At 37.3% G+C, this 24,329-nt stretch overlaps 1 protein-coding gene and 1 long non-coding RNA gene across 7 annotated transcripts in view; one reads left to right on the top strand and one right to left on the bottom strand.

Annotated features, from left to right (window-relative positions):
- VPS8 (VPS8 subunit of CORVET complex) overlaps window positions 1-24,329 on the bottom strand; it is a 257,257-nt gene that overhangs the window by 93,876 nt on the left and 139,052 nt on the right. For all 5 annotated transcript variants that reach the window (XM_072807706.1, XM_072807710.1, XM_072807707.1 and 2 more), the window contains 2 exons: window positions 16,348-16,437; window positions 12,940-12,986 (listed from right to left, as the gene is read on the bottom strand). In XM_072807706.1, the coding sequence (XP_072663807.1) occupies window positions 12,940-12,986; window positions 16,348-16,437 (137 nt within the window). The remainder of the gene's footprint in view (window positions 1-12,939; window positions 12,987-16,347; window positions 16,438-24,329) is intronic.
- LOC140622120 (uncharacterized) overlaps window positions 1-24,329 on the top strand; it is a 114,165-nt gene that overhangs the window by 9,217 nt on the left and 80,619 nt on the right. The window lies entirely within an intron of this gene.

The raw sequence follows: 24,329 nt of genomic DNA, 5'->3' as shown, positions 1-24,329 counted from the left end.
ACCTGAGCCCAAGGCAGCCCCTTAACTGACTGAGCCACCCAGATGCCCTACTTTACCTTTAAGACTGAGAACTCAAATATATCACTCACAACACACAAGAGAAAAGACAATTATTCTCCATGTAGTTTTCATTCTCAAGTTGTTTTACAAAGTCGTTAGGCAGAACTTCTAGCTTTCTATATACATTCCTTGTTAAAAATGCCACAATGTAGGAAGCCTGGGTGACTTGTCAGTTAAGCATCCAACTCTAGATTTTGGCTCAGGTTACGATCTCGGAGTTGCGGGACTGAGTCCCGTATCGCGCTTTGCACTGGGCATGGAGCCTGCTTGGGATTCCCTCTCCTCCTCTTTCTGCCCCTCCTCCATTAAAAAAAAAAAGCCACAATGGGCAAACCCATACATAGAACATTATGTCATATGGTACAAGTATGGCATTTCTAATCAGATACATTGATCAAGAATTGAAGTTGGTCAGTTGGTACCTTTGGATAAGGGTTTGTTAAAAGGCAAAGTTAAATCATAGCTCATCCTTGCCACTTGATCAGAAGTCGAACTCCAATAAAAAATACAACAAATAAATAAATAAATAATACAATTCAGATAAAAAAAGAAGTCTTCATGCACTTGTTGGTATTTTAGATAAAAGCTAAGATAGAAGCAAAATCAAATATAACAAAAAACACAGGATCTAATTTGCCCATATAGTATAATAGCTGTATGAATTGTGTATGTAATGCATATGTAGATGTGCATACAACTGTTGACAAAAAAAAAAAAAAAGAGAATGAAAGTGCACAATGTTAATTTCAATGATGACAGGATTCCTGGGTATTGATTTTTTATTTTTATTTTTTGCTTGAGTATAGTTGACACATAATGTTACATTAGTTTCATGTGCACAACATAATGATTTGACAAGTTTATATATTATGTTCACCCAGGTGTAGCTACCATCTGCCCCAATACATTGCTATTAAAATATCATAGACTATAAAAAAGAAAAAAGCCACAATGTAATCCCATGTAATTTGAACAAAAACAGTGAATACTCCAATCTGCCCGAAAAGCACTTTAAGTGTGATTATTAAAGGTAGCAAAGACAATACCTCCAAAATGTATATGGAACTGTACCAATAGCAATGTCCCACAAACTGGATGGAAACCTGTCCTGTCACTAGAAAGTATGTAGTAGCACAGATCTCCCGGATAGCCCTCGACATCCTGCAGAACTCCAGCATCCCTCCCACAGAACAGCCGCACTCCCTTCTCACACCAAAGCGGACAAGTGCACCATTCTCACAGCAAAGATTCTGCTACATCAAATCAATGTAATAGCAGATGTAAGCCACATCTCCAGGGGGACTTGTTCACTCTCCATTTCCCTAGTCTCAAGTGTCAAAATGTCCTCCCCAAATCTTAATAGAATTGTTATTATCTCTCTGATAGTCACAAAAAAAGAAACCGAATTGTTTTGAATGTTCTCCTACATAAGCAGAAAAATGGCTTTTATAAGCTAACAGAAATAAGAGCCTAATGATTTTCATAGAAAATTAATTTAGCTCCATAACCTTATCAAGTACAAAGAGTATCTGGGTCATTCCAATGCTGTACAGACTTCAATTAAGAACTCATAAAAACTTACAGGGTAAGCTAAAACAATTTTTAAAAAATACCACTATTAATAATGGTAATGAGAAGAACTCTGAGGTTATTTGCAGTGTGTATCTTTTTCCCACTGCAAAGCTCTCCTTAACACTAAAATCTGCCAGTAATCCTACTAGCAAGAATTGTCTTGATAGGCCTAAGTCAAAGAAAGGCTGGATAGGGGGATGCCAGGGTGGCTCAGGGGTTGAGCATCTGCCTTTGGCCCAGGGCGTGATCCCAGGGTCCTGGGATCGAGTGCCGCATCGGGCTCCCTGCATGGAGCCTGCTTCTCCCTCTGCCTGTGTCTCTGCCTCTCTCTGTATCTCTCATGAATCAATAAATAAAATCTTTAAAAAAAAAAAAGAAAGGCTGGATAGGTACACGTCCTGCCACCTCAGCATAATACCTAAATTGAGGCATTCTCAGGTCTGGATGAGACATGTGATACCATGCTCTCCCCAAAGTGATGGATGGAACTGGAGAAAAAAAGGTGCAGTTTTGTGACCCCACCACAGAAATATTCTTTAAACTGTTCTCAGAAACAGTTTTGAACTGATGCTGGGTCAGACTACTATAAATTTAAAATGATAGCCACATATAATTCTGAACATACAGAGAATGAAGATGTTTAGTTTCTGGTCTGGCATGTAAAGAGCTTGAAAGTTAACACTTCCATCCTCACAGGAAAAATGCCAAACAAACCAAAAATCAACAGCTCCTCTTTGCTCTACCTGAGAGCTGAGGTCATGGGGCAAAATGTCATCCCTAAATTGGAGAGCAACAGATAGGTAGATATAAATAATCACAGCACACTGGAGTGGAAGCCAGGAGCAGAAACCACTGCTTCTGGAGCCAGTACTGGAATAGGAAAGCTTAAACTGTAAATGACAAAATGCCAGAGATTCGGTGTGGACAAACTTAAGAGTTAAATATTCTAGGTCGCCAAGCCTTGGGGTGCGGGTTCCCACACTTTCATGAATTTTATCTCAAGGAGCCACCAAGTTCTCATAGTGAAGATTGGAGAAAAATCCAGCCATGCTTCCAGTAGCAAAGAGAAGAAAAGTGGCTGATTAAAAATATATCCAGAGCATTTTGTTCTTCTTTTTTTTTTTTTAATTTTTTTTTTAATTTATTTATGATAGTCACAGAGAGAGAGAGAGAGAGAGAGACAGGCAGAGGGAGAAGCAGGCTCCATGCACTGGGAGCCTGATGTGGGATTTGATCCCGGGTCTCCGGGATCATGCCCTGGGCCAAAGGAAGGTGCCAAACCGCTGCGCCACCCAGGGATCCCCCATTTTGTTCTTAACAAGACCTGCTGTTACGGACTTATGTCCCCTGTAAATCCAGATGCTGAAGTCCTAACTCCCAGCATCTCACAATGTGACTTGCTTTGGAAACACCAAGTTTGTTGATGTAACTAATTAAGTTAGGATGAGGTTATACTGGAGTAGGGTGGACTCATAATCCAACATAACCTGCATCCTTAAAAGAGGGGAAATTGAGACATAATCCTACATACGGGGAGAATGCATGTGAAAATGTAGCCTGGGGGATCCCTGGGTGGCTTAGCGGTTTAGCACCTGCCTTTGGCCCAGAGCGTGATCCTGGGGTCCCGGGATCGAGTCCCGCATCGAGCTCCCTGCATGGAGCCTGCTTCTCCCTCTGCCTGTGTCTCTGCCTCTCTCTCTCTCTCTCTCTCTCATGAATAAATAAATAAAATCTTAAAAAAAAAAGAAAGAAAGAAAATGAAGCCTGAAATCAGGGTGATGCTTCTGCAAGTTGAGAAATGACAAAGACTGCCAGCAAATCATCAGAAGCTAGAGGAGAAACATGGAACAGTCTCTTTCTCACAGCCACAATCCTGTCAACACTTGATCTTAGAGTTCTCATCCCTAAAACTGAGACAATAAATTTCTGTTATTTAAGCCACACAGTTGTGGTGCTTTGTTAAGGCAGCCCTAGCAAACTAATACAACTGCTTTCCAGGAAAACTATTTTACCAGAGCTTAAACAAGCTGAGGGAAGAGAAATAACCCAAGTCGAGCCCTTTCTAGCCTTCCTGTCTCACTTAAAGGGCAAAGGGGCTACTGAGAGGTACTTGGGAGGGTCACTACCCAGACATACAACTCACCAAAAGAGTGAACACTAATCACAGGACTATAGAATGTCTCTCCTTTACCATATCTCACCACCCCATCAACAAAGCATGCCTGTATGATAATATAGAAATATAATTGAAGAACTACACAGCTCAGACTTTAGGAAAAGTCTCTGGGGAAATCCAAAGACAATCAGGGAGACAAAAACAAGGACGTTCAAGGAACTTTCACCCTCAAACTATAGCTATAGCACACAATAAGTTTAGCTTCACTTCTAGCCAAATAAAAAGTCACACCAAGGACCTATTTGCCTCAGTTTACAGTACTTCATTTTGAGCTTTCAATAAAAAGATACAAGATATCCTAAAAAAACAAAAAAGGATACAGTCTGAAGAGACTCAGCAAGCATCAGAGCCAAACTCAAATATGGCAGAGATGCTAGATTTATCAGACAGGATTTAAAACAACTATGATTAATATGCCGAGGGCTGTAAAGGAAAAAGCAACAACATGTAAGAACAGATGGGTAAAGTAAGCAGTGAAATGGAAACTCTAAGAAAGGATGCAAAGAAAGAATCAAAAGAAAATGCTAGAAATGAAAAACACTGAATAAAATAAAGAATGCCTTAGATGGCTTCATCAACAGCCTGGACACAGCTGAGAATCAGTGAGCTTCAAGGTATGCCAGTAACACATCAATAGAAATTTCCACACTGAAATATTGTGGGAAAGCAAGACCCCTCTCTGTGTCTCTCATGAATAAATAAATAAATAAAATCTTTAAAAAAAATAATAAAGGGGCAGCCTGGGTGGCTCAGTGGTTTAGCACCTGCCTTCGGCCCAGGGCATGATCCTGGAGACCCAGGATTGAGTCCCACGCCGGGCTCCCTGCATGGAGCCTGCTTCTCCCTCTGCCTGTGTCTCTACCTGCCTCTCTCTCTCTCTCTCTCTCATGAATAAATAAATTAAATCTTTAAAAAAAATAATAAATAAATAAATTAATTAATTAAAAAATAAAAAAAAAAAAAAGAGAAAGCAAGACCTCAGCAGATAAAAGAAACCATAAGAACAGGGACATGGGTAAATGGCGATAGCTTTATGCATATGGCCAAAGCAAATTATTCCCACCATCGGTCAGTAATGAAAACAATACATGTTGAAAACAGCAATGATGGTGGGTAGTTAGCCAGGCCTACTAAGGTCAGTTCCCCCATCCTCCACCGCCCCCTAGTTAATGTTTCTATGAAACCTGTGTAGATAGTCACCCATGAAGTTCCCTACTGCCTCTCTCACAATTGGTTTTCTTGAGTTGTTTTTCCTCCCTTTTTCCCACATACTTCACGTTCTACAATAATAAAACCGATAGCCAACCCAGATTCAGGGTTTCACCTTGGCACCTGTACTTCTTGGTAGTGCCTGATGGTGAAGCCCTTTCAGAATCTGAAGTATCTGTTCCAAGATACTGGATTCTGAGTAATCATTTCATCTCTCATCGGAACATGCCATGTGGCAAAATAAAAAGGAAAAAAAAACCACCCTGGGGATGGGGGGGGGGCAGAATAGAATATCCAAAAACTGTGGGACAAATATAACACCAAAAGGAGAAGAAAGAGAAAATGGGACAGAAGAAATATTTGCAGCAATAATGACTGAGAATTTCCCCTAAAGTAATGACAAATATCAAACTACAAATCCAGGAAGCTCGGAGAACACCAAACAGCATAAACAGCAAAAATCTCCACCTAGGCATATCATACTCCAACTGCAGAAAATCAAAGACAAAGTCTTAAAAGAAGTCAGAGGGAAGGAAAACAGCTTACTTATAAAGGAAGACTGATAAGAATCACACCAGACTTCTCTCCATAAACCATGCAAGCAAGAAGAGAGGAAAGGGAAGTATCTAAAGTGTTGGAAGAAAAAAGCCAACCTAGACTTCTGTATCCAGCAAATTATCTCTCAAAAGTGAAGGAGAAATACTTTCTGAGACAAACAAAAATTGTGAGAACCAGTACACCTGCCTTTCAAGAAATGTTAGAAGTTCTTCAAAAGGAAGAAAAATGATAGTCAATTAGTAGTTCTTTGCTTTTGTTTCCCTTGCCTCCAGGGACATGTCTCATAAGAAGTTGCTATGGCCAAGGTCAGAGAGGTTGCTGCTTGTGTTCTCCTCTAGGATTTTGATGGTTTTCTGTCTCACATTTAGGTCTTTCATACATCTTGAATTTATTTTTGTGTATGGTGTAAGAAAGTGCTCTAGTTTCATTCTTCTGCGAGTTGCTGTCTAGTTTTCCCAACACCATTTGTTGAAGAGAATGTTTTTCTTTTTTTTCTTTTATTCATTTGTTGAAGACTGGTTGACCATCCTGTTGTGGGTCCATTTCTGGGTTCTCTATTCTGTTCCATTGATATATGTTTCTGGTTTTTTTCTTTTTTCTTTTTTCTTTTAGGTGCCACTACCATACTGTCTTGATGATTACATCTTTGTAATATAGCTTGAAGTCTGGAATTGTGATGTCTCCAGATTTGGTTTTCTTTTTCAACATTACTTTGGCTGTTTGGGGTCTTTTCTGCTTCCATGAAAATTTTAGAATTATTTATTTGAGCTCTGTGAAAAAATGCTAGTGTTATTTTGATAGGAATTGCTTTAAACGTGTAGACTGCTTTGGGTAGTATAGACATTTTAACAAGACTTGTTCTTCTAAAACATGAGCATGGAATGTTTTTCCTTTTTTTTTTTTTTTGTCTTCTTCAATTCCTCTTATAAGTGTTCTATAGTTTTCAGGATACAGATCTTTTACCTCTTTGGTTAGGTTTATTCCTAGGTATCTTATGCTTTTTGGTGCAACTATAAATGGGATCAATTCCTTGATTCTCTTTCTGCTGCTTCATTATTGGTATAAGAAATGCTGAATTCATGCATCAGTTCTAGCAATTTTTTGGTGAAGTCTTTTAGGTTTTCTACATACAGTATCACATCTGAGAAGAGTAAAAGTTTGACTTCTTCCTTGCTGCTGTATATGCCTTTCATTTCTTTTTGTTGTCTGACTGCTGAGGCTAGGACTTACCGTACTCTGTTGAAAAACAGTGGTGAGAATGGACATTCCTGTCATCTCCTGACCTTAGGGGAAAAACTCTCAATTTTTTCCCCACTGAGGATGCTATTAGCTGTGGGTCTTTCATATATGGCCTTTATTCCCCCAGCCTTATTTTAAAACAGTTTTTTCACTATGTAAATGCTAATATGGGTATTTTAATACTAACTACTTTTTTCTTTCATTGCATTTCCTTAAACATTTTCCAAAAGTGAATCACTAGATCAAAGCATACGTATAACTTTAGAGGTCTTAATAACACACACACACACACACACACTATATACTTTAAGTTGCTCTCAAGAAAACAAAGTGGAGGGCAGCCTGGGTGGCTCAGCGGTTTGGCACCGCCTTCAGCCCAGGGTATGATTCTGGAGTCCCGCAATTGAGTCCCATGTTGGGCTCCCTGCATGTAGCCTGCTTCTCCCTCTGCCTGTGTCTGTCTCTCTGTATATATATTATAATTTCTCATGAATAAATAAATAATTAAAAAAAAGACAAAGTAGACTATGAAGGAGGAACACACATGCAAAGAGAGCAATGATAACATGTAGTGCCTCCTCTGCACAAACAGGTCAATACTGCTGAGGAATAAAGCAAAGAGAAATGGGAGAAAGGAAGAAAATGAACCTGGATAGACAGGCCTTGAATCACATCAAGGAAGGCCATGAGGAGTTGTGTTTTGCTTTGGATAAGAGAGCAGAAAGAACTCTGAGAAGGAGAACTTTGCCTGTTTTAAAAATGGAAGAAGAACTAGGAAGGCTGGTTAGGAAGCCTGCAAGAGGGATCAGGAGAGAGATACTGTGTGCCTGAACCAGAGGAGTAGGGAACAGAAGAGAGGACTCCTATATATATACAGGAGCTATCCAAAAAAGGTTGTGGTCATAATTGATTCTGTATGGTATGGCTGAGAAACTGGAGTAAAGCAAAGTGAAGAATACATCATTACTCTCAGAATTTTATTTAAAACACTTATACGTAATTTCCTGCTTACTTCTCTATTTCCTCCATTAGAATGTAAATTCCCTCAAGGCAGGGCCCCATCTTATTCACTATTTCATCTTCCATGCCTGCCGGAGTGCTTAGCATACTATAGTTATTCAGTAAATTGTTAAATGAAATAAATTGGCAGATAATGCCATTTCAACCTCAAGTATAGTACTTAACAGACAGCAATTTCATTATAAAGACGTAATCAATAAAGAAATAAACAAGTGTAGGCTATTTTCTTGCTATCAACTATCTATCTATCTATCTATCTATCTATCTATCTATCTATCTATCTATCTAAAGGGTCTAGAGATTAGGAAATGATATGTTTTAAAAGGTTAAATCTGAGCTTCTGGCAAAGTACTAACCAAAAACACTGAAGGGTTTAGAACAAGTCTCATCAAAATATGTCACTTTGGCATATGGACTATTTTGAGCTAAAGGCAATTAAGACCCTGTGAGCTCAAGAGAAATCTTTCCCCTCCAATTAACTACCTAAAAGAATCTAAAGCGGGAGTCTTTCCCAGAGTAAGAGTTATTATCAGAGATAAATTTCATCTGAGTGGCCCATCTGTATGGCCGGGCAAAAATCTAAATCCCGAACATCTGCTCTTCTTGCCCTGTAAATTGCCCTCCTCCTCTCTGAAATCCTAGGCCCCTATCCCCCATTCCTTAGCTCAGGATGGCATATATATCTTATTTTACCTTTCTGTCTTTGAAACTCTCACGTACATGGGGTTTTCATATACATGAAATTAAATTTGATTTTCTCCTGTTATTCTGACTCCTATCAATTTGATTCTTCGTCTAGCCAGAAGAACCTTTGAAGGGTAGAGGAAAATTTATCCTAACAATAGGATTAACTGGTGGTAAGCCTGGACAAGCTGATAGGCACTAACAGAAGTAGAAATGAATTTTTCTATGTCAAACTTCATGAACGGAATATTCTAATTTTTTAAAAGACGTATTCACTTGAGAGGTGGTAGCATGTGTGCATATGGGGTAGGGGGAGCTGAGGGAGGAAGAGAATCTCAGCAGACTCTCTACTGAGCGTGGAGCCCAACACAGGGGCTCAATCTCACAATCCTGAGATCCTGACCTGATCTAAAATCAAGAGTCAGATGCTTTTGCAACCAAGGGGAGGAGTGTGGGGGGATGGGGTGACTGGAGTGATGGGCACAAGGAGGGCACTTGATGGGATGAGCACTGGGTATTATACTATATGTTGGCAAATTGAACTGAAATTAAACATTTTTTTTTAATTAAAAAAGAGATGCTTAACCTACTAAGCACCCAGGTGCCCCCATAACAATCTAATTTTTTATTTAATTGTGAAATATGCTATTTTAACAGAGTGTCAATATCTTAAAATGTCCTTTCAAAATTATCCACAGAAACACTGACAAATTCAACTTAAATCCAATGTATAACCATTTCCATAATCTATGTTTTGCTCCTTGGCAAAGCTACTCATTTTCTTAGCAACACTCAAGTTTTACTTTATTTTGATTAAAGATTAGAAATACAATGTGACTTTTATGTGTTCTTTTTTTTCCTACAAGAAAATCATACCACATATTTCAGAGGCCTCCAGGACATGGTTAACAAAGGCTAAATCGACATTACCAAGAGAAGTGTACTGGGGAAAATACTGTGAATATAAATATACTTGCACATTTTCTTTATTCCTTATGCAGCTCATTGCCCCACAAAAGCCATCAGTGTCCTTTTCTATTATTCTTCAAGCATCCCCACTCCACAAAAGGCCTACATCTGGATGTAAATATATCAGGAGAACTCCCATGAGAATTCTTGGCCTGGCAGGAGTGCACACAGGGAGTGGGGGAAGGATGGGCCTTATGTAGCAGATGTCCCAAAGAAGGGAATTGGAAGAGAATGCAAATCCGTTCTCTCCCAAGCTGTTGGCCTCAATTCAGGCAAGTAATTTGCTTCTGTAGGATTAACTACCCCGCCAAAAACTATCTAATCTTTCTATGTACAGATGCCACCAATATCTTTGTAGGTCAATTAATTCTACTGAGGACATTATTTACATAGCAAAGATAACAAAGAAATCGAACAAAGACAATAGAGAAATATACTTAAGAATTCAACTAGAAGATTTGTCCCTTTAAAAATGCTATTGACAAAATAAAAGGCTACCCCCCTCAAAAACAACTCAATGAATACTGGTAAATGTTAAATCAAATATGCATAAACTATATATATATATATATATATATATATATATATATATATATATATATATATATATCCATATCCTATTAACTCAGGTTTTGTGGGCAAAAGTAAAAAAAAAAAAGTAATATTCTGACATGACACACATATACAGTCTCCATCTGAAAACGACTGTTTTCTTTCATTTTCCTTACTTGCCAGAACACTGCTAAAAGAACTTCATGAGTGGTTGGGGGAGAACCTGGTTGTTTAAAAAAAAAAAAAAAAAAAAAAAATCAAATGCTTAAGAACAGAATGGGAAGAATCAAAGGCAAAAATAGTCTCCACTGTCTGCCAGTGAAAACTGCCAGGCAGGCCCAGTCTACCTATTCTTGCTGTTCTTTTTCCTCTAAGCGTCTTTTCCATATTCCCTTGTTTCCCAGAACCTGACAAGACTCTAATCCCTTTTTTATCAGATTAGTCAAAAAGAATTCTTATTTAAAAAGGCTAAAATGTGTTGGGAAATCAGTCATTTAGAGCGATGACTGCATTTATATTACCTAATACTGGTATCTTTTTATTTATAAAAAATAAGATTTGGCCAGTATCATCTTCTGCATTTTATTACATGTGAGAAAGAGCCAAGCACAAAGCTGAATTTCCTCTGTCCTTCTAGCTTGAGTCCCACCAGATAGGACGGTTGGAGAAAAAGGACTTGATCAAATAAATTACCCTAAGGGAAGAGGCTCTAGGTCCTAGTGATGTGAGGAACAAAGGAAAAAAGTAAATGTGGATAAAACTGAATTTCCTTATCACCTGCAGCCCCCTGGCAGATACTTGAGGCAAGGCAGGATAAAACATTCCTCCAGGAACTCCCAAAAGGGAAAGACAATCTTAGCTTGACAATAGCTAGGCCTCCAGCATCCTGTGAGTCTTCATTAGCATATGGAAACCCTTTTGGAAACTTCCCTTGTCTTTACCTTCCTCAACACCAGAATATATAATCAGATGCTCTCACAATCCCAGGGCAGCCCTTTCTGCTCAGGGGTCCTGTCCCATGCTATAAAAACACCTTTTTGCACCAAAGACATCTCAAGAATTCTTTCTTGACTATTGGCTTCGAACCTCAACATTTCCACATCATTAGGAGAATGGATATACCACAAGGGAGGAACAGGAGGAACTGTGCCACAAGAGAAAGGGGTGCACAGGTCACAAAGAAAGGGCTGGGGCTGAGGCTGGGTGCCTCCTTCCTTGGTCTACTCAGCACCTCCCATCTTCTTTCACATCTCTGTCCCCAGCTCTCTCCACCCTTTCCCCACCAACACCCAACTGATCTAAGATGTTCCTATCAGTTAACTACAAATGACCTTGGCCCAAACTGGCTCTGCGGGAGAGACAAATGATTCATAGAAATTAAAAAAAAAAAAAAAAGAAATTATCTAGCCTCAGTGATATTCTAAGAACAGGGAATTAAAACATAGATGATGTGAAGATGTTTTGAACAGTGGTGCTGGGGTATGTAGTCAGATTGCCTTTCTAAACATCTGCCTGTGCATGTTTCTAAACATCCACATCTGGATGACTGAATTTAAATGCAGCCTGGTCTGCTCTAGATTTAAATGACTGAGATTCCAAAAAATTATTACAATCAACAAGACTACTGGCATTGTGGTATGTAAAAATAGCACAGAATCCTGGAATAACCCAAACTGAGATGATCATTAAGTAACTAAATGACTGTTTTCAGCAGCTAGTGTACACCATAAAGCAACATAAAAGTTTGTACGTCTGATGGGAAAGCTATGTCATACTGGAACATTACCCTTACACCACCGATGCTTAACTCAGTACACATCAAAAATATCCCCACCTACAATGGTTCTGTGGGTTTGGGCCCAGATGTCTGTATTTTTACAAGTTTCTAAGGTGATTCTGACACATACTTCCAGTTAGGACAGAGTGACTGTCTTAGAGGATGTTAAATATTATTCCACTCAACTCCCAATTAGTCCACTTAGTCACAGCAAAATGTTAAGATCTCTCACACAGAGCTGCTCTGCTTACAAATCCATTACTAATCTTATCTCCCTGGGTTAATTTTCATGTGATGAGTACCAGAGTAGGACTTAAAAAAAAAAAATTAAACTTTGCTTCTCACACCACCACAAGAAGTTATTTAAAATTAACACTTCAAATGAGGATTTAAGAGGTAATAAATTTAGAGGTGAGCTAGGAACTAGGGGTTTATTTTGAAAGTAAAACTATCAATCCACAGTATGGAATAAAGAACAGGAAAAAGTGATGTTAGGATAGAAAGGGGAAGCCAGATGGTCATCAGATTCTTCCTGAACCATGTCTTCACGGCATCACTTCATTATTTTCTTTTTACAATGATAACAACTCACCATGTATGCCCATGTTCAAATGAAAAGTATTCCCTCAAGATATAATCTATTTTCATCAGATGTTTTGGAATAATTTATGAAACTGTCAAACTAACATTAAATATCAAAAGTTGATTATACTATTCAGATAAAATGATCCAGTTTCCTTTCTTCTTTTTTTTAGGGGAGACGGGGAATAGGGAGAGGCAGAGAGAGTTCATGACCTGAGCCAAAATCAAGACTTGGACACTTAACCGACTGAGTCACCATGCGCTCCACAATGGGCCAGTATTCTTTTTTTTTTTTTAAAGATTTATTTATTTATTTATTTATTTATGAGAGAGAGAGAGAGAGAGAGAGAAAGAGGCAGAGACACAGGAGGAGGGAGAAGCAGGCTCCATGCCAGGAGCCTGACGTGGGACTCGATCCCAGGACTCCAGGATCGCGCCCTGGGCCAAAGGCAGGCGCTAAACCGCTGGCCAGTATTCTTAACCTCAATCTATTTCCTTTAATTTTCATCTATCTAGAATAAAAACAAATTTATTAACATACCTTGGGTCAAGAAGACTCCTCAAAAATTTGAAAAGCAAAACTTGGTTCTGAATAGAAAAACAATAAAAAAAAATTAAATTCTTCAAACTATGCCATGGTAAAGAACAATTCTAGAAAATCCCTTTTAAGTCAAACAATAAAAAAAAAAAATTAAATTCTTCAAACTATGCCATGGTAAAGAACAACTCTAGAAAACCCCTTTTAAGTCTATGTACAGATCTAAGAAATTCTAAAGAGTCATTTGGAGGTCATTTCCTCTCAGTAATTGAAATCACTGTCACACATTCCATTTTGAGTGCAGAAGAAACACAAATGCATTGTTACTGTCAAAAAAATAAAAGCCCTATACTAAGACACATCCTTAGCGGTTCTCGGCACTAGGACCTTGGGAAAGGCAGGTGCTCTGAACTGCTGTGCTGACAGTGAGTTCTAGCTACACTGAGGGGTTCACACTGCCTCACCAGGTCCTCTTTTTTGTGACAATAGCCTATTGTGATATAATCTAAGTAGAATGGGAGTTTGAGACACAAACAGCAACCACCACCAAAAAAGTTCATTAACTTCTGTAATCAACTACAGAAGAGATGTCACACTGCAACATTAACAATTAATATGTCATGAAATCTGGGTTCTGTTTCTTCCACTTACTTGCCATGTGACTGTTTAAATCACTGACTCTCTTAGTAATTCAGTTTACTTATCTGAAACAGAGAACACAATATCTTCTCTGCCTTCTGCAGAGGTAGAAGTGAAAATTAAATGAGATACACCTTAAAATACCCTGAATATAAATAATGTTTTTAAGTTCTTAGGGAAACTAAGCAAAAATTATAGCTTAGTTTTTCTTTCTTCTTTCTTTTTGGATACTTCAAACTTCATCCATATAAAGCAAAGAACTCTCAAAACTGAAAAGGATTAATGTACTTTAGAAGATGACATTTAAAACATGTTATCAGTCTTTGATTCTCTATCATTTTCCTGGTCTATCATTTTGTTTTATTTAATAGGACTCTCCTCCTGGTTATAACTTAATATTCTGGCTTTTTTTCATTTCAAGAATTCTCAAAATAATTGGTTAGAAGCGTTATTTCTTGCCACTAAGAAAGGTACTTTCATATTCAGTAAATCTTTGCAATAAAATAAATACTTCATTTATTTAAAAGAAATGTATAAGACTCTCCAAGCACTCCACAATCAAATAAACATCTTTTAAACAAAATCTATGACACTTTAGCTTTTTTATGTTTGTCTGATAAGTGACATTATATTTATTTACTTGGCCTCTCTGTCTCTAAGGATCTTTAGAGACTAAGGGAAACAGAAAATCCTGCTTAGATAACCTTAAATGACAGTGACAACACTAAGGTGAGGCAATAGGTCAGAAACTGCTGACTTTTAAAGAGGGGATGGAGAGTAGTTTTAGCAGAAGTGTCCTCCTGTCCTAATCACTAGAATGGACTGAATGATTCTCCATGTACTTCTCAGTATCCTGGGCAATGCTTTATCATCATTTAAGTTCAACTATTCTGCAACTGTCTGTTGGCTTATCTGCCTTCTTCCTTAAGCATAGGCATACATGTCTATGTTTTTATATCCACAGCACATAACAGTGTTATTGGGTCACAGAAGGTACATAATATTTATTGAATTAATGGATATGTTGAGTTCATGGACCTCATTATGCTGGACAGCCAAGCCTGATGCCTGGGAGTCACTTTTAACTCATTTTCAAGTCCTGTACGTGTTTTATACCACAACACACCCTGAACCCATCCACACCACCACCACTTACTTAGTCCCCATTCTCGCCATCTTCTGCCTAAACCCTTCACTTTCTAACTAGTCTCCATGGTCTCTGTTCTCCATATGCTCTGTTAGTCTACTCCCCACACTATAAAGTTAGTTTTCTATAAAATGAATCTAATGATGTCCTTTTGCTGAAAAACTTTAGTAATTCTCTAGGTTATCTAGAATATCCAGTACAATTTCTAGTGCTACACATAAGATTGTTCAGTATCAGAGTGCAAACTCTCATTTCTAGCCTCTCTAGTTTCAACTCCTCCCTCCAGCAGACCTTTTCTAGCTTCACCACGTGCTCCTCCCACCATCATCCCCAGCACGTCATGCTTCACACAGACCTGGCCATTCTCTGGATATGCATGTTGTCTCATTCCTTCAAGTCTCTACATACCCATAATCCTCTATCTAGAAAGTGATTCTCAATTCTCTGCCTAGAAAATGGATGCCGGGATCCCTGGGTGGCGCAGCGGTTTGGCGCCTGCCTTTGGCCTAGGGCGCGATCCTGGAGACCCGGGATCGAATCCCACGTCGGGCTCCCGGTGCATGGAGCCTGCTTCTCCCTCTGCCTGTGTCTCTGCATCTCTCTCTCTCTCTCTGTGACTATCATAAATAAATAAAAATTAAAAAAAAAAAAAAAGAAAAAGAAAATGGATGCCAGTCACTCAGGACCCAGCCCAGGCATGGCTGGGGGCTCTTGTCTGGCATCAGTCCACCACTCTCTGCTCTTATTCCTACAGTGCTTTCTCCATGTGTCTGCTGTAGCACTTGTAACCTTGCATGGTATATAAGCACTTCTTTAGTTCACAGGAAAAATTAAAGAGAAGATTGTATTCTTATTTGCAACCCAAGGCCTACCTTACAGTATATGGTAAGGCCATAATAAGTGTTTTAGTTAATAAACTGCATATCTTTGTCTCTCAGGCCAGCTGCCCCCACTCACTGCTTTGGTTTTCAACTTAAAAGGTTATCCTCTCCTTCAAGTATGGGTACTTGAGGACTCTGGGTCATGCTTTATGTTGCTGTCATTGTCCTACTTCCTACCTCTATCACTTACAGCCTTAACGACAGTGAGCAAAACTCATTATTTTCACTGCAATCATAGTGACAAGTGGAACACTAGGTTCACTAATGAGTACTTCAAACTGAACATCTCAATATTTGACATTAATATAACTGTATTCTAGTTAAGATTTTACAAGAAAAATTCTAAATAGTCAGCATTAACTTAATGTGAGGATGACAAAAGTCTGAATAAATAATAAATAACATCAACCTCAAAGAGAATACAGATGTAGTTCCTATAGAAAAACAAAAGAAAACAAAAAAGAGGAGGAGGGATCTTCTGTGGATTACAAATTCTAGAATAAGTACAGAGTATAGTTCTAAAAATGTTTCTGGGATGTTACTACTTACTATGCAAAAAGATGAACTCCTTCATTTCCAGATGCAGAGATTATCACACAACTGCTCCCAAATACACACACAGTATAAAAAATGCTTAAATGGCAACTATCGAAGAAATTACTACAATCAAAAGTGCTTAAATGGATATTCAGTAATTATCTCTCCACTAGATGTTTCTTCCCAATTTATTTTTGCAATATTTACCTGGAGTTTTTTAATGACTGTTTCAATCTGTTCAGAAAAGTGAGTAGCAACCAGCTCTGCAGCTTTACAGGGCCTCAGGGATACAAGTTCCTAAAGTGAAAGGAAAAGATAAAGTGATCTCTTATGTTAACTAGAATTTCCATTTGTGTGAAACATGATTTGCCTACTTTAGTATTTTCATAAGCTTCTACACTGCCTTTCAGAAGACCTCAATATAAGGTCTCAATTTAAAGGCACATTGCAAAGGAACAAAATTAGAAATATACCAGGTAAAAAATAGATTTTGATATAACAGTAATTCAGAATGCTTAGAAAATGAAAGCATTAAAACTCTGGATATAAGCCTTGATATCTACAGGATGAACAGAAGGAACAAAAGCTTTCCCAAATTTCCTAGTCAGTGAATTTCACCCTTGAGCTTAAAGTAATCACTGGAAACAATGAAAAGAAAAAAAGAGGAGAGTTGAAAATTTTCTAACTAAAATTTTGAAAACTTTACTCTTGATGCCTGGTGGATTTTGAAACAAGGAGTGTCTTGGGATGCCCGAGTGGCTCAGCGGTTGGGCACCTGCCTTCAGCTCAGGGCATGATGCTGGAATGCCTGGATCAAGTCCCACATCGGGCTCCCTGCATGGAGCCTACTTCTCCCTCTGCCTGTCTCTGCCTCTCTCTCTCTGTCTCTCATGAATAAGTAAATAAAATCTTTTAAAAAAAAAAAAGGAGTGTCTTAAAACAATTAAGGGTCACAAGTCTTACATGAGACTAAGAGGTTGATCACTGTTTATCAATTACAGTAAATAACATCTATTCCTGCCAAATTTAAGACTTCCAATCTGCCCTCTCCTGGAACTTTCATAAACATTATGGCTGGCTATTTATCTTCTTGAAACTCTCTTCTAAGTTGGTTTCTGTAACTTACTCTTCTACCCTTCCAACTGCAGCTTTACATGGCTAAAATGCAAAGACCAACTACAGATTAACATGATATACTGTCAAATAAAAATGAGACAAGTTACTGTGACAGCAACATTCATGGTACATCTAATATGTATCAGTACCTGCTCTTTAATAATGAGCAGACATTAGTAACTATACTCTATACTACTTTTATATAATAGACCTCAAAACAGAGAAGGTACAACTAACCAATACTACAAATGAAAAGGGGGGATATTACTACCAATCTGCAGATATTAAAAAGAAATTATTATGAATGAATTTATATCAAGAATTTGAAAATTTAGACAACATAGAGAAAAGTTTCTAGAAAAAATGTCTTTTAATAAGTTGACTTAACAATTAGAAAAACCTGCCTTGATTTTTAATCACTAAGGAAACTGAATGAATATTAAAAAAATTTTTCCATATGGAAAACTCCAGGCCCAAAGAGCATCACTGGTGAGTTCTAACAACCATTTAAGGAAGAAATAATGCCAACATTAATTAACCCTTAAAGAGAATAGGAAAAACAAAAACAAAACTTCACATTTCCTGAGACGATCAAAATTTTTGACACCTAACCCCAATAGGATAATATAAAAAAGGAGAACTACAGATCAGTCATAATCATAAGCACTGATACAAATATCCTAAATAAAAACAAAGTCCAACAATATTTTAAAAGGATAATGCCAGGATTAAGTTATGGTTATCCACATTAGTCAAGGCTGGTTTAGTATCAATAAGATTCACCATAACTATAGAGTAAGAAACAAAATGTGAAAAAATTCATTTATGAAAAAATTGTTAACATACAGAAATAAAAGACTTCCATAAAAGTCTAGTAAACATTGTATTTATATTGGAAATAAAAATGTTTAAAATACCATTAACAATAGCAAATTTTATGCTAAAAATATGAAATTGTGACAGCTAATCTAATGAAGAATGGAAAATCCCTAGAGAAAATTATAAACCCTTATAGAAGCTCTTGAATAAAGGCTTATATCATATGGTCATAAACTGGAAGACTCTATATCATAAAGATGCCAATTAAATTTAAGATAATTGATGGATTCAGTGCAATCTCTATGAGAATCATAAAGTTAAAAGAAGTTTTTTGGTAGAACTTGACTAGCTCATAATAAAATATATTTAAAAGCATAAAAGGTTGATAGGTGGGGAGGATGGCAGAGTAGGAGGATCCTAAGCTCACCTCTTCCCACTGATACAACTAGGTAACACCCATATTAGTATAAACCTAGAAAAGACTCGAAGACAGGCAGAACGAACACACTCTCCACAGCTAAATATAGAGAGGAGAACCCACTGTAGGGAGTAGAAAGGGTGAAGACAAGGTACAGAGCAAAATGGACCAACGGGACTATCCACAGGAACGATGGACACCGTGGGCATGGAGTGGAGAGAAAAACGGACTCTCACATCAGGGTGAACAGGGGACTTCACACTGCAGGGCACTTACAGGACCTCTTCTTCATAAAGCCACTATTTTCAACAGGAGACATAACTGACTTTCCTAACACATAGAAGTAGACACAGAGAGTTCAACAAAATGAGGAGACAAAGGAATATGTCTCAAATGAAAGAACACGACAAAAATCACAGCAAGATAGCTAAATGAAACAAAGATAATATGCCTATACAAAACTTAAATTAGTGGTCATAAAGATACTCACTAGACTTAAGAGAGTGGAGGACCTCAGTAAGACTCTTAACAAAGACACAGAAAATATCAAAAAGAACCAGAGATGAAGAACTCAATTACTGAAATTAAAAATATATTACATGAGATAAATAGTAGACTAGAAGAAGCAGAAGAATGGATGAGCAGAAGAATGACCTGGAGGACAGAGTAACAGAAAGCAATGAAGCTGGACAAAACAGAGGGGGGAAAAAAAAGGGAAAACGTCTTAGAGACATCAGCAGCACCATCAAGCACAGTAACATTCACATTATGGGGATTCCATAAGAAGAGAGAGAAAGGGGTGTAGATAGTTTATTTCAAGAAACAATTGCCAAAAACTTCCTGATTCTGGGGAAGGAAATATCAAGATCTAGGAGACACAGAGAGCCCCCCAACAAAATCAACCCAAAGAGGTCCTCACCAAGACACACAGTATTTAAAATGGCAAAATGTACTGATAAAGAGTGAATTTTAAAAGCAGCCAGAGGAAAAAAAATAAAATTAAATAAAATAAAAGCAGCCAGAGAAAACAGTTATGTACAAAGGAAACCCCTAAAAGGATAAGAGCTGATTTTTCAGCAGAAACTTTGAAGGCCAAAAGACCAAGTATATTCAAAGGCTAAAAGAAAAAAATCTGCAGCCAAGAATACTCTATCCAGCAAGGCTACCATTCAGAACAGACGGGGAGATAAAGAGTTTCTCAGACAAACAAAAGTTAAAGGAATTCATCATCACTAAAACAGTCCCATAAGAAATGTTAAAGGGAACTCTCTGAGTGGAAAGAAAGACAATAAGAGTAAGCAGTAAACACAAAAGCAGTAAAATTAAGTATATCTATAAAAATCAGTCAAGGCATTCACAAAATACATGGATATAGAGTACGCCACCATATGCCTAAAACCTGGGAGGGAAAGGAGTAAAAAAATGAGTTCTAACTTAAGTGACCATCAACTTAATACATGCATAAATGTTACATATAAATCTAAGGTAATCACAAATCAAAAACCAGTTACAGGAACATTTGGATGTATAGGCTTCATGCTCTGCTCATTGTTCAGTACTATTAATAGTCACAGGATAGAGATAGAGCTACTGAAATGGCAATTTGAATTTTAACATAGTTTAGAATTTGTCAGTATGTACACAAGGGAAGATCATTTTGGAATTTTGAGGGGGAAATGTGTTAAACATCTTATTTGAGTGCAGAATGATACTCTCACGTTTTCTGCTGCCAATAAAAAAATTCAGCTACTAATATATAAAAAATAGTAAAAGATATGCAAAAAATGAAGAGCAAGGAATCCAAGTATACTGCTAAACAAAGCCAACATACCATGAAAGTGTGTTGAGAGAGCATTTGAAAAAAGGTACAGAGAAAAACTATAAAAACAACCGTAAGATCAGTAACAAATGGCAGTAATAAACACATACCTATCAATAATTATTCTGAATACAAATGGACTAAATGCTTCAATCAAAAGACACAATGTGATATAATGGATAAAAAAAAACAAGACCCATCTATATGCTGCCTATAAGAGATTCATTTCAGATCTAAAGACATATACAGATCAAAAGTGAAGGGATAAAAAAAGCATTTACCATGCAAATGGAAGTAAAAAGAAAGCTAGGGTAGCTTTCTATATTGGACAAACTGGGCTTAAAAAAAAGAATATGAGACAAATAAAAGACATTATATAATTAAAAAGGTAACAATCCAACAAGAAAATATAACAACTGTAAGTATTTATGTACCCAACTTGGGAGCACCCAAATATATAAAGCAGATAATAACAACAGAAAGGAAGTCATTGATAATAAGACAATAACAGGTTACTTTAACATCCCACTTACATTAATGGACAGAATTTTCCAGTCAACAAGGAAATAGTGGCTTTGAATGACACACTACAACAGATGCATTTAACAGATATATTAAAAATATTCTGTCTTAAAATAGCAGAACACACATTTTTTAAAAATTGCACATGAAACATTTTCCAAAGAGATCACATGTTAGGCCACAATGAGTCCAAACAAATTCAGAAAGATTGAAATCACACCACACATCTTTTCCAACTACAATGCTATGAAACTAAAGTCAATCAGAAGAAAGAATCTGGAATGACTACAAATAAATCGAGGTCAAATAACATGCTACTAAACAACAAATGGGTCAACCAAGTAATCAGAGTAAATAAAAAAATAAATGGAGGGCAGCCCGGGTGGCTCAGCGGTTTAGCTCCGCCTTCAGCCCAGGGCATGATGCTGGAGACCCGGGATCAAGTCCCACATTAGGCTCCCTGAATGGAGCCTGCTTCTCCCTTGGCCTGTGTCTCTGCCTCTTTCTCTCTCTCTATCGCTCAAGAATAAATAAATAAAATATTAAAAAAATAATAAATGGAAACAGGGGTGCTTGTAGCTCAATCAGTTAAGCATCCACATTTGGCTGGGATCCTGGTCCTGGGGTCCTGGAATCAAGCTCCATGTCAGGCTCCCCATTACCTGGGCAGCCTGCTTCTCCCTCTCCCTCTGCCCTGCCCCCTTGTTCATGCTCACTCTCTTTTGTATCCATCATAGCAACATTTTCCTAGATATGTCTCCTGAGGCAAGGGGAAAAAAGCAAAAATAAGCTACTGGAATTGTATCAAAATAAAAAGCTTCTGTACAGAAAAGGAAACCAACAAAACTAAAAGACAATCTTAATAGGAATATATCCAATAACAAGTTAGTATCCAAAATACATAAAGAATTCTATAGCACAATACCAAAAAACCAAATAATCCAATTAAAATGAGCAGAAGACATGAACAGACATTTCTGCAAAGATGACATACAGATGGGAAACAGATACGTGAAAAGATGCTCAACATCACTTATCATTAGGAAAATGCAAATTAAAACCACAAGGAGATATCACCCCATACTTGTCAGAATGGCTAAAGTCAAAACACACAAGAAACCAGTGTGGGTGAGGATGTGAAGAAAAAGGAACCCTCATGCACTGTGGTTGGAAATGCAAACTGATTTGGAAAACAGTGTATAAACTCCTCAAAAAATTAAAAATGGAGCTACCATATGATCCAGTAATTCTACTACTGGGTATTTACCCAGAGAATATGAAAATACTAATTTGAAAAGATATATGTACCGCTATGTTTACTGCAGCATTATTTGCAATAGTCAAATTATGGAAGCAGCCCAAGTTTCCATCAACAGATGAATGGATAAAGAAGATGTGGTCTATGTATACAATGGAATATTACTCAGCCATTAGAAAGGACAAATACCTGCCATTTGCTTCGACATGGATGGAACTGGAGGGTATTATGCTGAGTGACATAAGTCAATTGGAGGACAAACATTATACGGTTTCACTCACTTGGGGAATATAAGAAATAGTGAAAGGAATTATAAGGGAAAGGAGGGGAAAATGAATGGGAAAAATTAGAGAGGGTGATAAAACATGAGAGACTCCTAACTCTGGGAAATGAAAAATGGGTAGTGGAAGAGGAGGCAGGCGGGGGGATGGGGTAACTGGGTGATGAGCACTGAAGAGGGCACTTGAGGGGATGAGCACTGGGTGTTATACTATCTGTTGGCAAATTGAAATTCAATTAAAAAAAAAAGATGTGGTATATATACACAATGGAATATTAGTCATAAAAAAGAATGAAATCTTGCCATTTGCAACAATATGAATGAATGTGAAGAGAGAGTATAATGCTAAGTGAAATCAGTCAGAGAAGGACAAATACCATATGATTTCATTTAATATGTGGAATTTAGGAAACAAAACAAAGGAAAAAGGAAACCAATCAAAAAAACAGACTCTTAACTATAGAGAACTGATGGTTACCAGAAGGGATGGGAGTGGGAAGATGGATGAAATAGGTGAAGAGGATTAAGAGTACACTTACCACAGTGAGCGCTGAGTAATGTACAGAACTGCTGAATCACTATACTGTACACGAAAAGTAATATAACACTGAAAGTTAACAGTACTGGAATTAAAGTTTAAAAATAAAGAAATAAATGTATAAAAGGTCAAAATAGCCAATACTCTCTTAAAGATGTCAAGATTTATTATAAAACAACAATATTTAATAGTGTGGTACTGATGCAGAGACAAATAAGAGCAGTGAAGAAGAATAGAGTGCTGAATAACAGATCAAACATAGAGATCCTTGATATGCTTCTGACAAAGTAGTATTGCTAAGCAATGGGGAAAGGCAACCTTTTAAAATAACTGTTGCTGGGAAAATTGGACACCCATACTTTAAAAATTAATTGCATACAGCCCCAGACCATATATAAAAACTTTTGAGCAGACCTAAGATTCAAAGACAAAAAATAAACAAGAAAGCTTTTAGACAATAATAAGGGAGAATTTCTTCTTTACTACAGAAGGAAAAAATTGATAATTTGACTACTAAGAAAAAAGAAGAACTTTGCTTTTAAAAGAACCACAGAAATGAGCCACAGAGTGGAAGATATCCACAACACATATCACTGAAAAAACTAACATTCAGGATACATGACAAATTCCCATAAATCAGTAAGTACAAGAGACATTCTAGTTTTAAAATGGGCAAAAGACTTCAATCGGCACCTCTCAGAAAGAGAATTTAAATGACCAATAAACAAAAAAAGACTATCAATCTTATTAGTAATTAAAAGTATGTAAATTACAAACATAATAAAATATCATTATACATGCACCAGACTGGCAAAATTTAAGTCTAGCAAGGATATAGAGCTAATGGAAAATCTCATTCAATGCAAGCATCTGGTGAAGTTGAATACATTTATCCCATTTAACTAGCAAGTATATAGGCCCCAGAGGAGAGATTTATCAAACATTAGCATGCATCAAAATCACCTGGAGGGCTTATCAAACCATATTGCTAGCCCTACCTCCAGAGTTTCCAATTTACTAGGTCTGAGGCAAAGATGGAAACTGCCCTTCTATCAAGTTCTCAGCTGATGCTGTAATGTGAGACTGCCCTCAAGAAATGCTGTGTTTAAAATGCATGTATGAGAATGATTGTGGATGGACTACTTTTAATAGTCAAAAACTAGAAATAGAAATGTTCACCAACAGCAGAAATGACTAAATTGTAATATAACTGTAAAAATGGAATACTATACAAGAATTAAAATGAACCACAGCTACCTACAACAAAATGTACAAACTTCAAAGAGCAGAACTCCATTTATGTAAAGGTGAGAAAAAGGCAAAACAAACATGTCTTTTTAGAGACGCAGATATGTGCAGTAGCAGTATATAGAAAGGCAGGCCATTATCAGAAAAACCAGGATCCTGGCCATATTAGGA

This window comes from Canis lupus, chromosome 31 (genome assembly GCF_048164855.1).
Source record: "Canis lupus baileyi chromosome 31, mCanLup2.hap1, whole genome shotgun sequence".
In the NCBI taxonomy this organism is placed as follows: Eukaryota; Metazoa; Chordata; class Mammalia; order Carnivora; family Canidae; genus Canis; species Canis lupus.
The sequence above is the reverse complement of the archived record's forward strand: the minus strand, read 5'-3'. Positions and strand labels throughout refer to the sequence as shown.